The 14207-nt window shown below is 54.1% G+C and overlaps 1 protein-coding gene across 7 annotated transcripts in view; it reads right to left on the bottom strand.

Annotated features, from left to right (window-relative positions):
• The window catches only part of WDR25 (WD repeat domain 25), a 144377-nt gene that overhangs the window by 48397 nt on the left and 81773 nt on the right, over positions 1–14207 (bottom strand). For all 7 annotated transcript variants that reach the window (XM_047795965.1, XM_047795966.1, XM_047795964.1 and 4 more), the window contains one exon: positions 10291–10438. In XM_047795965.1, the coding sequence (XP_047651921.1) occupies positions 10291–10438 (148 nt within the window). The remainder of the gene's footprint in view (positions 1–10290; positions 10439–14207) is intronic.

Here is a 14207-nt window from a genome sequence, read left to right as displayed (position 1 = left end):
TAATCAGAAGGCATTACTGCATTCTCATATTTTTAACAACAGAGTTCCAGATGTACTGAAATTTTCATTTGCAGGATTTTAAAGCAGATTAGAAAAACACTGTTCCCAGGCTAAGTGCTGGGATTAAAGCTCTTAATGGGTGACACAGTCACATAATTTTTGGCAACCAAAGCTACAGGATGATAAAAACAAAAACATCCGTTTTTCAAAATGTTTTCTTCACAGTACAGATTTCTTCTCTGCGGAAGCATCACCTTTACCTTGATGGATGATGATTAAGTGCGTTGATTTTTTTCCCCCTAATATCTTCTAGGGGGCTACGACTGGCAGTCTCTTGTCATCAGAGAAAATTTTGGAAGCACTTGACTTTTCCTAAGTGATGATTCTATACCTCTTTAAGCTCAACAAGCCCCTTAACTATTCTGTGACAAGATGCGACACACTGAGATTTCCACGGTCATCCGATGCTGTCACCACGCTCTCAAGAGCTGGCCAATTTGGGTCGCGGCACTGACTGTGGTAAACAGCAGCCCAGCTGTCCAGCCTGAGGAGAGCAGTTAAGACCAACGTGGCTCCCTGCCGGGTGGGACGTCGAAAAGCCGTTCACAGCTGGAATTACCGATAGCAGGCTGTGGCCACAGAGGCAGTGCTTGACACCTGTTCTTGAGTCACAAAGGTACTAAAGAAAGACTGAGATGGGCAAAGATGGGGAAGAGGTGATTCACCACCATGAAATGAGCTGTTCCAACTTCCTACACTTACTAGTATTGCTGTCCTAATGCTCTTCTCTAACTAGTAAAGAACTCTTCTGAAAAGGTATCAGGGGAGTTCCCTGGTGGCTCAGGGGGTTAAGGATCCGACATTCTCACTGCTGTGCCTCGGGTCCCTGTTGTGGCTCGGGTTTGATTGTTGGCCTGGGAACTTCCACTTGTTAAATAAACAAATAAAGGCATGAGGAGTGCTCTGGGTGCTATGTCCTTCTCATTGGATCAACAGGCAAGGAACACTCTCAGGTAAACCAAGACAACTGCTTCCCAAGAAGAAATCCAATCGGGAACTTGGTATTCCTTGTTCTCCCTCTTCTTTTCCTTTCCCCAAACTTGTCTAGAACCCAAATGCTTCCTAGCCTCTTCTGCTACAGCTGGTGGTCAGATACCAGGCGTGACGTGCCCATTTAGCAGCCCCACCCCCCACCCCACGCGAGCGTGGAGCAGAGGGCTGCTTGCCCAGTCCCCACACGGCTACCCATGCCAGGGCTCGGCGCGGTACTGGTGCGCAGCCAGGCGCAGGCTTGGTGCCCGCGGCACTGGCCCCGGGAGCCTGGCTCCAGCCATGGGGCTGCGGGGGAGGGCTATCCGCACACCCCCTGTGCAGCCAAGGATGCACAGATGCTGCTCCGGCCCCCGCACCGCAAGAAGGCCCGGAGTCTCTTCCCGACAGAAACAAGGGCGCCTGATGCCGACTTCTTGCTCATTTGCAATTCACTGCCAACCCTTAAGTCCAAAAGGAAAAACAAACTCTATCTGCCTGGAGAAAAAAAAACTCTCCCTGTTTCTTGGACCATAGCATAGAACCATATGCTTGTTTCAGAAAAGGCAGTGAATTAGCGATGCTTTTCTCCAAAAGTGCAGTGATACAGTCTTGCCAACACAGGGGAGAAAGAAAAGATGAGAGGAGACGTGCACGTTGAGCTGCTCAAAGACAACGACTGAACTTTCCTGCTGGGAAAAGGGTCCTTCTGACTTGGGTGCGCATCCTCAAGCCCCTGAAGAGGCTGAGAAAGAACCTGTGTCTTTTAAGCACGAAAATTTTGCAGTTAGAAGACAAGCTATAATTTATGTCTTTTGCCTACTTTTACTTATAATAACTAGGCCTTTACTGTATTTCTTTGTTAAAAGGGTCCAAAACCGAAGGAGGCCTCCAATTTTTTAATAAGCTCACAGACCCCTAATGGGAAACACTAGGTAAGACTGTGGATCAGAAGCCAGGGCCCCAGCCGTGGCCGCCCCCCCACCCCCACCCCCAGCACCATGGTCCAGGCAGAGGCGACCCAGCAGGGGGGTTGAGAGGCAGACAGGCCCGGGCTCCACCCCAGCTCTGTCACTGTCGGTGGCAGGACCCTGGGCAGGCCCCTTTCACTGCTGTGTCCCTTGCCCTCATGAGCATCGGGCTGTCGGGAGGTTATAAGCAGCGTGGTCCAGAAAGCATTCTAGAGGGCTTGGCAGCAAAAAGGGAGTCTCACCGTTTGAAAAAGTTAAACCTCGAGTCACTGACTCCATCCTTAGTTAAACTGAGAGCTAAAACCGAGGGTTATGCGTTTATAACAGCAGGGACTTGAGAGATGAAGGATGTTGAGTTTGGCTCTGAGGCTCTGAGAACACAACGCCCCAGGCTGGCCCTCACGTTCTGCTAAAGAGACATGGATAAAGGCTGCAAAGAGTTATCAGGAGGTATCTGGACAGTGCGCGTGAGCCACACGGGAGGCGAAGGTCCTTTCGTGTCAGATTTGCTTCTGTTCTGTAACTTTCCATCAGTGGAGTGCACTGTTTATCACGTCCCCTCCTGGGTGACACTGCCTTAAGCACAATGGTTAGCGGTACCTCACCTTTAACCTCGAGACCATCTGGCTTGTTTACATGTTTGTTTATAGAAAATTCCACTTGTTCACTGTAGGCCGCTTATAAGAAATTGAATTTTAAAATATTTAATCCACTAACACTGGCTCTATTGATCTTGTTATAATGAACTCAACCAGTAGAAGAACTGTTCAGACCCTCTTGGAGTTAGGAAAAATTGCTTCTTTTTCTCCTTGAATCAATACAGATACAAATAAACTATAAATTGCCATTAAAGCAAAACCATGTTTAAAACAGAATGCAGAAACTCAATCTGTTCTCCTGGCACTCTTATTACTGCTGCCTACCATCAGCAACATTGCTGGCACAGGGCAGCTGGCAGCGCCGGCCAGGCTCCTCCAGGGTCGTCCCCTCCTTCTCCAGTGAAGACACCGAGCTCCCCGGGGTGACCACTGCCTGTCCATCTGAACGCTTACCCTGTGGGACCCCTGTCCCCATGCGGGGCTCCAGGTCCCTGAGGGTCCAGCCCCGTTCCCGTACAGGTCAGGGGAACCCAAGTCCAGGTTCCCGGGAGAGAGAAGGGAAGCTCATGTCCACCTCTCCAGGGAGATGGCACCTGTCACCTCCAGGCCTGCCTGGGGGGCACGGGGAGGGGGGGGGCTTGCACGTGTCACGCCACAGCCCCGTGTGGTGGGTGGCAGTAATAAGAGGGTCGGCAGGGCAAACGGAAGAGGTGAGGACCCGTCCAGGGCCCCCGAGCTCAGCCACACCGGGAGAGGCTGGACCTGGGTGACCCGGAGCCCAGCTCCCTGCCCCCCCACCTCGCCCGGCCTCGAGCAGTTCGTGACCTTTCCTTCTCCTCAGCTTTTTGTGTGCATCACAGACCCCCAAGCATGGAGGGGAGACGCTGGCAGGGGGCTGCTGTTGTCGGCTGGTGGTGATTGAGCCTGTGCTCCCAGGCAGGCAGTATATGACTCATTTCGCTAAAATCAATATCGTTACACGCATCCTCTGGGAAGTATTCAGCCAGCTGTAAATTTAACCATCCTGACTCAAAGTTAACGAGAAAAGGAGCATACTAACTTTCAAATCCAGCTCTGCGAATCAGAAACAAGAGCCATCTTGGCACACCAGGCAGAGTCCTGGGGAGGGCCTGGCCCGAGTCAGACAGGCCTGCCGTCGGCACGTTCCCCGTGGATCAGCCGGCGGTCCCTGGATCAGCTGGCAATCCTCTCCGATCCATGAGCTCCTAAGATGTGAAATCTGGACAATAAAACTTACCTTCAGGGGCCGCTGTGAGAATTAGAAATAATGCATGTAAGACAGCAAGCCCCAGACGAATGACAGGCCCAACACACAGCAGCTACAACAGCAATTCTTGTAACAGAGGAAATAGAGTAGTTGCTGTCGTTTCTTTTACATCAAGTTTGGCCACGGCATTTAATTAACTAGTCAAGACTGAGTTTTCCAAAATTAAAAAAAAAAAAGTTTTTAATTTGCAAACAGAGTGTGTCCCAAAGGTACAACTTAGGTTGGTTTTCTGGGGCTTGGAAGTCACCATGCGGGCAACGAACAAGCCGTAAGCGTGTTTAGGCTCTGGGGTCGGTCAACAGAGCTCTTGTTACCTACAAAGGGAGCCAAACCGCAGAGCAGCTGCAATTAAACACACACAGAGACAAACCCTCACCGCTGTGCAATAATGGTAATGAATGAAATAGTGCCGTTGATTAAAAACCACCTTTGATTTATCCAGAGAGTTGGCACAAGCTTAACTAGAAGCGGATGACAAGACAGATGTTTGCGGAGGCGTGGAAGGATAGCTAAGGCACTTTCCAAGGTGTGAGATACGGGGCTGGCAGAGGGCTTGACTCGAGTTTCGCAACGTCTGATTTAATATCCACAACCAGGGTCAGCTTCTCACCCCAAGGCCACATAGAAAGAGGGGGAGACAGTGAGGTTGGGATGAAGACAAACACTCCTCAGAGCGGCAGGGAAGAGCGAGGGTGGGAACGGGACAGGTGCCCGGGATGACAGGACACGGCCTGGAGAGCAGACATGTCCACAAGAGAGCCGGGAAAGGGGCACCGTGGAAGGAGCGAGCCTAGGAGAAAGCAGGACCCCTTTCTGCAGGTGACAGGAGCAAGGCAGAGGAGTCCATGAGAGAGCCCCATCCATGCTCCTTCGGTCGCACTGTGCTGCTCCGGCATCCGGGAGCTGGGACCAGGTGGCACTACCCGGAGGTCCCAGAGGGGCTGGACCCCCGTCAGGAGAGTTGACCGGGTGCAGGAAGGAGGTCAGGGTTCCCTGCTCGTCCAGGGCCCTGGGGGCTCCAGGGAAGGGGCCAGGGACGCCCGTCAGCTCAGACCTCACGGCGGGGTGGAGCCCCCTGCAGCCTCCTTGCCTGGATCTAGCGGCAAAACCCTAGGCCCAAAGGAGCCATTACACACTACGTGCCGGCGCCGTCAGGAGCTCCAGGACAATGCCTGCCAGCAAGAGGCCCAGGTCACAGCCAGCGCCCCCTGTGGGCTCACCTTCCTGGTCAACTCGGGTGCATGAGGGACACCTAACAGGGTGCCTCTAACATGTTCTGGGAAACAGTCATGGTACCCAAAAGCCTGAGGATGGCGAAGGCCAGGCCGAGGCCCAGAGGCCCACGACTCTGAAGGCTTAGGCCAGAGAGGGGCCCCGTGCAGCTGCTCCTTCAAGGCCCAGGGAGCCCCTGACGCTCTTCTCCCGGCTTTTCATCTGGAGGCTTCCCCTCCTCCTATACCAAGCGTTGCAAAAATCGTCAGGCAAATGTCTCTCCCGCTGGGGCGGTGGCTGTCGAGAGCTGGAGAAGCGTCCTTCGGCCGGTTACTTCATCAGCGGGCTGAACTGAGGTCAGTCTGGGCACTCACCTCCCAGGGGCCGCCCGGGGGAGAGCCACGCAGGCTCCCTGGGGTCGCCTTAAGCAAACTGTTGGCCCACAGCTCAGAAACAGACATGGCGAAGGCATCCACTCTGCATTTCAACAGTCAAAGCCTCTGCTGGAGCTGCAGCCCAGCTCTGTCCCTGCCGGCTGCGTGGCCTCTCTCAGATCACCCAACACGCCCAGCCTCGGTTTCTGGGTCAATAAAATGGGGATAAAATCACTGCCTCGCAGGTGCCCGTAGAGACTACATACGTCATGCGCAAAGCAGCTCACATCCCTCTTCACTTCAGCTCCACACAGGCCAGCCAGGGCACCGGAGACCAGGGCAGTGGGGCCCAGGGCCTGGCCCACCGGGAGCACCTGGCCAATCCGTCACTCCCTTTTCGCTCGTGGCACGTCTGTGATGTGGGTCCCCGATCCTGATGCAAAAACAAGGGAGGCACCAGAAGATCCTTCTTGGAAAATAAGAGAAATGACCATTTACGGGTCCAGTTCCCATTGGCTACTCCTGGCCAAAGACCCCCACCATGCAGGCACCCCAGAGCGGGAGGAACCGGCGGGGCTGGGGACAGCAAGGCCATGGGCAGTGGGGTCTGAGTGAAGAGGACGCCCACTCCAAACAAAGGCCACTGGGAGGAAGCGGCTCGCACCCAGGCTGTTTGCTCACAGAGAAGCAAAGGATGGAGGAAAAGCTGGGCGGCCCTGAAAGGCGGTCTTCCTGCCGGTCTGCCCCCAGACCCACTGGGGACCATGCGCCACCCTGGAGAGCCTCAAGGGATATTGTGGGGCCTTTGGAACTGAGCCCCAAGGCTGCCCCGTCTGGGGAAAGGGCCCAGCAACAGGCCCTCTGGATGCTCAGCAGGAGTCAGGCCGTCACTTCCAACCTTCTGGAGGGCCCCGGAGGGCAGCGAGGGAGCAGGGGAAGGGCAGCCTCTGCCGAGGGGCTGCTGTCACCAGGCGCTGGGAGTACGTGATCTCAGCAGTTCCCTCCACCACCCCACCCGCTGGGCACGGCCGCCCACTGCACAGATGTGGAAACGGAGGTGAAGAAACCTTGCCCAAGGACACCCGGCTCGGGCAGGTGTTAGAGCTGCGTCTGCACCCCATCCATGCTCCTTCGGTCGCACTGTGCTGCTCCGGCATCCGGGAGCTGGGACCAGGTGGCACTACCCGGAGGTCCCAGAGGGGCTGGACCCCCGTCAGGAGAGTTGACCGGGTGCAGGAAGGTGGTCAGGGTTCCCTGCTCGTCCAGGGCCCTGGGGGCTCCAGGGAAGGGGCCACGCCCTTTTCGGCCAACAAATGCTGAGAACAAGGCCCCGCCTCCCTCTGAGGCCTCACCAGCCCGGCTGGGGTGACACCTGGGGGGCTGGAATGTGCGTAGAAGGGAACAAGCGCAAGCTCTTTGGGGGCTTTTGAGAAGGCAGGACAGCTGACTCACAGAGCAGGCGCCACTCAGGCCCTGGTGGAGGCAACCAGCACTCCCTGGGGCCGCCTCAGCCCAATGCGCCAGAGACATTTTGTTAGGAAGATTACAGACTGAAACGAGAGCACCAAAAACAATTAATCTGTGAGCAGATTTTATTTAAGTGTTGATTCATGGTTGGTCTACAAGCCAACAGCCCGTCAGAACTATAAATTAACGAGATAAAAGGTTGCTGGCCCTCCATGTTTCAGGCCGGGTATTGACGGTTTAGAATCCACAGATTTTTAACTGTATTGATTGAGGACATCAGGATAAACGGCCTTGGCGCCAAATTCCCATTAACGACAATGGGCACCGAGTGACTAATTCCCACGGCGCTGCGGCGAGAACACCCTGCGTTGCCTTCTCCTGGCAGGGAGTTCTAATTAGATTGAAATGAAAAAGCCAAATCACCAAGGGCGGAAAGAGGCAGATCAAGTGAAAAAGAGGACCAGACTCAGTGACGAGAAAGGACAAGACGAGTCAGACCAGGCCGAGAGCCTCAGGGGCTGCAGAGAGAGCTCCCAGCACAGCCAGGCCAGGTGGGGTGCGCAGATGAGGCATGGGGAGGGCGTAGAGCCCCCACCCCTCCCCAGCAGCCCCTGAGGAGCCCAGCCCAGCCAGCAAGGGCCTTAGCTCTGTCTCATCCATACATGTGCTGAGCAGCTGCTCCGGCCCAGCCCCAGGCAGGTGACACAAAGACCTCCAGGAGATGCACCCCACCCCCCAGGGAGCTCCCACATGAGCCAGGGGGCCGGACACAGACACCAACAAGCCCCTCGGCAGGAGAGGCCCCGTGCAGAGGCTGGAGGGCTTCCCCAAGGGCAAGGCCAAACTCCTGGACCCTAATCCCCATGGACAAAGGACGTCCAGCACGCTCACCACCGTAGCCCCAGCACAGTCCTATATGCAGTTGGTGCTCAATAAGTCACTGCTGCATGAATGAAAGTGGGCCTTCAATTGGTGAACCAGGTGGGGATCCCATTCCCAGAAGGTATGTGTTGGGGGTGGGGCGAAGCCCTGAGGGCAGGGCCACACCTTCCTGTCCCGCCCAGCACACCAGAACTGGGGAGCCCAGCCAGGCCATGTTCCCTCCAGCCAAGTCCTACCACTGACCAACAGGGCAAAGCTGCCCCCGCCCCTCCTGCAGCCCCCCCACCCCCACCCCGGGCCACACCCAAGCCGCCGTGGCTACCAGGGAGACCTGCCCGGAGTGCAAATCGAACCCCCAGCCTCCTGCTCCAAACCCAGCCACGGCCTCCTACTGCCACCTGCTGTGGCAGTCCCTAACTTGTCGGGCCAGAGGACTCTCTCTGGATGTCTGAAGATGTCAGAAGCCCCCCGACCCCCATTGCTCCCCCCTCCATAAACGCTCACACACACCATGGCAGAGTCTGGTTAACATCTGTTGATTGAGAAGATAGATCATGACAGAAGGCTGCTAGGAATCCATTAATGTTATCAAATGAACTCCTATTTGATTAACCCGACAGCCTCACCAGCGTGCGAAAAGCACCCGTCCGCACTCCTGGGCGGGGGCGCAGGCACCCGCGGGTACTCAGGGACGCCGGAGGGGGGAGGAGCGCCTGGGGAGTGCACAGCCCACAGGCTAGCAACTGCATGAAGCCCCAGCTCCCATTCCCGCACCCCTAGACCCACCTCCCCCGGCTCCCTGCTCCCCCATTCCCACACACACCACGCGAGTCACGTTCTCACAACAACTCCGTCCTGTCCGCTGATCCTGTCCGCTGAGAACCTACTTTCCTCCACCTTCCACGCCCCCTCCCCCCATCCTGATTCTGCGTCCCCTCATTCCTGCCTCAGCTTGGATTTCGCCTCCTCCTGGAATCCTGGTCTCCCAGGCTTGATGTCCTCGCGGCTCCTATCTCATGCTGTCCCTGTGCACGGCAACCTGGACTCTCTGCACTTCTTCTTCTTCTTCTTTTTTTTGTTCGGTTTGGTTGGGTTTGGTTTGGTCTTTTTAGGGCTGCACCTGTGGCATATGGAAGTTCCCAGGCTAGGGGTCGAATCGGAGCTACAGCGGCTGGCCTACACCACAGCCACAGCAATGCAGGATCTAAGCCGCATCTGCGACGTACACCACAGCTCACGGCAGCGCCTGATCCTTAGCCCCCTGAGCAAGGCCAGGGATCGAACCCACGTCCTCATGGATACTACTTGGGTTTGTTACTGCTGAGCCACAATGGGAGCCCCTGCCTACACTTCTGTGTCCCCAGCAGATGTGAGCTCCTCACAGTAAGATCACAGTCAGGGAAACGCTTTGCTGCAAAGAAAGATGCTGTACACTCAGCACTGGAGGGAGCAGGACGCGGGGCTGCGCAGACGTGGCCCACATGCCCGTGCGCCTTGCACCGCTGCGAGACCCCAAGCGAGTACCCGCTTCTTTGAGCCTCGGTCTCCTCACCTGTGAGAGGGGAACACAGTGGCTGACAGAAGGGACATGTCGTGCACCAGGCCCGTGGCACAGGACCAGCTGCTGACATGACCATCAATCAACCTGGTCACCACCCCTACTGACAGCACTTGGGGTGCAGTCAGAGGAGTGCGAGGCCGCCGACAAGGGCACCCCCAGGCGGCTGGAAGGAGAGGAGGACGCTGGAGGTGAGAACCAACCCGGCTGCAATCCCTCCTGTGTCTCCTCTGAGCTGTGTGCTCAGACGGCCCCCCAGCTCTGTCCTCGCCCCTGCCACAGACAGGACCCCGGCCCCGGGCTGGGGCTGGGTCTGTGCTCATGCAGGGCATCGCAGCGCTCCACGAAGACAGTTCCTCCCCCGGACTTCCCTCTCCTTCTCGTCCTGCTTGTCAAGAGCCCCCTTAGGATCTGGGCAGCACGAGTCCCTCTCACCCAAACGCTTTTCAGGGCAGCAGGAAGGCAGAGCTCGACCGCAGGCCTTCCTCATGAGCTGGGGTCATGCCTTACCGCCTTTCAGTGAATTGACAGGAATTCTAAACTGATTCCAACCAAAGGACACTGTGATAAAGCTAAATCTATTTCAGTACAAATTGCATGTCAGAAGTTGATTAAAAAGCCACTTCTTTATCCAGCGCCACCGCTTGGGGCTGAGACAACCTTGGGGCTCTGTCCCTGGGCGGCTGGCGGAGGCCCACTGTGAACCCTCCGTGGAGAGTCTGGGTTTCAGGCGAATAGCCTGGGAACACACTCACCGAGCATGAGCCGATCCTGCTCCTGCTCCCCCTGCTCTGAAACCACCTACGGCCGGTGGCTGCAGAGCGCGAAGAAGCGTTCCCAGGGAGCAAGCCGTCGCCACGGCCAGCTCTGAGGGGGGGGCTGCCTGGGGTGACAATACCGAGAAACACACCTGTTTCAAGGTCGGTTAGGTGCAGGGCAAAGTCGAAGCCGCCGCTGAGGATGCGCCGGCCGCAGGGGGACCACCGGGCGGCACGCACCGCCTCGCTATGCAGGAAGTAGGTCTGCAAGCAGCTCCCGGAGTCCACGGCGTTCCACACCTACAAGGCAAAAACAGCACCAGGTGTCATAAGCAGCGGGGGGCCTGGGAGTTCCCGGGTGGCTTGGTGGGTTAAGGATCCATCATCATCACTGCTGTGGCTTTGGGTTACTGCTGTGGCGCAGGTTGGATTCCTGGCCCGTGAACTTCTGCCTGCCACAAGAGTGGCCAAAAACAAAAACAAAAACGGGGGGGGGGGCTGATCTTGGGGGACCATCTCAGCTCCCTTGCACAGGGAAAACGGTCCTCCAGTGGAATTCGATTCCCAACATTTGACCATCCGAACAATATCCAGATGGTAAATGTCTCTTTGTGGAAACCTAACAAGGGCTTGGGGCTGGCCAGCCACCAGAGAGCCCTTCGCAAATTTCTGTCTGGAATTAAGGGAGCCCACAGGACAGCAGCATGGCCTGTGCTCTGCTGCTCACCTACCCAGCCCTTCACACCTGCTCACATCCACGAAGTCCTGCTCAATACTTTGCCGTGGCAAAGATGGGAACGGAATCTGAAGAAGAATGGATACGTGTCTATGCGTAACTGACTCACACTGCTGTACACCTGAAGCTAACACCACATTGTGAGGCAACCATATACCAATAAAACGTTTTAAAAAGCAAAGAAATGTTCAAGTAATGCTGAGAACAGTCAAAAAGGATCCCAGAGCCAGCTTGAGGGGGCTCCCACTGGCCAAATTTGGGATAATTTGAGCATCAAAATAAATAATGATAGCAATGGATTATAATTCATTGAATAAAGTAAGAAACTATGAGGTTATACTGATATAAGCAAGTAAATGAATAAAAAAAAAAAGTCCCGCTCTGTCCTCAGTCTGAGCCCAGTCTCGCCTGCACTTCTCACGTCCGTCCTCTGCGACGGGGCTTTCTGAGTCCCGCTGTGGACAAGTGCATCAAGCCAGGCTATCCGCCCAGGTCCTGCTTTAAGACTAAAATCCAGAAAAGAGCCTGCCATACCTGTCTGCAACCAGGCAGAGAGCCGATGTCTGCCTGCAGGGGCAGCTGTCCTTTCCTGGGAGAGGAGGACCTGTCTCTCACTCCTGCGCTGGCTTTCCGCGGGGAGCAAGGCACATGGCAGGAAGCCCTCGGTACCTTTAGTGGCCTCTGAAATGTTTTTAAGCCCTCAAGTACAGAACTGTACACTGCAAGAAGCGAGGCCCCTTGTGTGTGAAAGAGCAGCGTTCACTTGGCAGGAGCCTCGGTGCCAGAGGGGCTGCTTGGGGCTTGCCGTGCACATGGTTCTTCCCAGCAGGATTCTCGAACCTTCTCTCCTTCCCTCAATAAGAGTAAACCCCAAGTGCACCCATGCACCTCCACAAACCATATCCTAAAGACAGCTTTCTCTGTCAAGACGAGGAAATTCATCCTGCCACATCCTAACAGTCTCACAGTGCAAAGGACCAGAGTTCTGGAAGCATCCTGTCTATGATTAAGAAAACATGAGGTCAAGAGGCCCCTTCAAAGGATGTTAAGAGAGTTCAGTTCCTTTCTCCCTTATTAGAGGCCAACAGCTGGGGTTTCAGACTGAAATGCAAGAAGGAGCACCCTTTACATACAGAAATATGGACCGAATTAACGGAAGAAACAGCCAGAAGACTTCAAAATGGAGCGGGAATTCATGGCAGAAAGGCAGAGCGCAGGGAACCGCTGCTTTTTCAGAACTGTGTATAAGCGTGACTCTCACAGAAAAAAGAAAGTAAAATAAATGGATGAGATACACAGGGTTAACATGGCTACACAGTAAAAAGATGATAATGAACACATGAGACAAGCCGTACCTGTGCAGTATGACACCAAGTTTTTAAAACACATGAAACACCCCCCTCACACCCGTTAGAATGGCTTCCATCAGAAGAAGGGGCAGGGGGGAGGGAGGGGAAGGAGGGGAGAAGACGAAGATGACAAGTGTGCTGAGGATGCGGAGAAGTCGGAGCACTGGCACGGCACTGGCGGGGACGCAAAATGGTCCAGCCACTATGGAAAACAGCATAGCTGTACCTCGAAAAATTAAACGCAGAATTGCAATACGATCCGGAAACCCCACGTGTGTGTGTGTATACTGAAAAAAATCAAAAGCCAGCGTCTCAAAGAGATATTTGTACATCAAGGCTCACAGCTGCATAATTCACAGCAGCCAAAAGGTGGAAGCAACCCAAGTGTCCACGAACGGAGAGACGGATAAACAAATGTGCTACAGCTACGTCACGTGTGTGTGTAGATGTACACACTGGATATCACTGTCTTGAAGAGAAAGGAAATCCTGACACATCCCACCACATGGATAAACCTCAAAGACATCTCGCTAAGTGAAATAAACTGGCACAACCACTATGGCCAACAGTTTGGAGGAACCTTAGAAAACTATACACAGAACTACCATATGACCCAGCAATCCCCCTCTTGGGCATGTATCCAGACAAAACTTTCCTCGAAAAAGACACGTGCACCCGCATGTTCACTGCAGCACTATTCACATAGATAAGACATGGAAACAACCCAAATGTCCATCAACAGATGATTGGATTAGGAGGATGTGGTATATATACAAAATGGAATACTACTCAGCCATAAAAAAGCACAAAATAATGCCACTTGCAGCAACATGGATGGAACTAGAGACTCTCATCCTGAGTGAAGTAAGTCAGAAAGAGAGAGACAAATACCATATGATATCACTTACATCTGGAGTCTAGTATACGGCACAAATGAACCTTTCCACAGAAAAGAAAATCATGGACTTGGAGAATAGACTTGGGGTTGCCCGAAGGGAGGGGGAAGGAGGGGGAGGGATGGGGAGCTTGGGGTTCATAGATGCAGACTATTGCTTGTGGAATGGACAAGCACTGAGATCCTGCTGTGTAGCGCTGGCAACTACACTGGTCTGGTCACTTAGGATGGAGCATGATAACGTGAGAAAAAAGCATGTATACATGTATGTGTAACTGGGTCACCTCGCTGTACAGCAGAAAATTGACAGAACACTGTAAACCAGCTATAATGGGAAAAAAAATCATTATACATATAGAAAAAAAAGAAATAAGCCAGTCACAGAAAGATAAAAGTTTAACTCCCCGGATATGAAGTTCCTAGAGTAGTCAAAATCATATGAGTAGAAAGTAGAAGTGTGGACTGTGGTGGGGGAACTGGGCTTGATGACAGGGGACAGAGTTTCAGTTCTGCAAGATGAAGAGCGCTGAGATGGGTGCTGGGGACGGCGGCACCACAGTGGGAATGTACTTAATGGAACTGTACACTTAAAAATGGCTAAAATGATAACTCTTATGTGTATTTCATCACAATTTTAAAAACACATGAAGCAAAACTCTATCATGTTTATTTACATACTTGTAGTAAGAGTATAAAAATACACATGGAAGGGAGTTCCCGTCGTGGCCCAGTGGAAACAAATCTGACTAGTATCTGTAAGGATGCAGGTTCGATCCCCAGCCTTGATCAGTGGGGTTAAGGGTCGGGCACTGCTGTGGGCTGTGGTGAAGGTCACAGATGCAGTTCAGATCCGGCGTGGCTGTGGCTGTGGTGTAAGCTGGCAGCTGCAGCTCCAATTCGACCCCTAGCCTGGGAACTTCCATGTGCCACAGGTGTGGTAAAAAGCAAAAAGCCAAAGCTGAGCTCCTGGGCTTCTTGCCCTCAGACTTGCTTCTCCCGTCATCCGATGCACCCCCGAAACTCCTTTTCCCCCGAGGCTTGGGCCCCAAACCTAGGGGGCTGTCCTGGACTCTCTCGCCCTCCTATCTT

The sequence above is a fragment of the Phacochoerus africanus genome, chromosome 9, assembly GCF_016906955.1.
Source record: "Phacochoerus africanus isolate WHEZ1 chromosome 9, ROS_Pafr_v1, whole genome shotgun sequence".
Lineage (NCBI taxonomy): Eukaryota > Metazoa > Chordata > Mammalia > Artiodactyla > Suidae > Phacochoerus > Phacochoerus africanus.
This window is presented reverse-complemented; position numbering and strand designations above follow the sequence as displayed.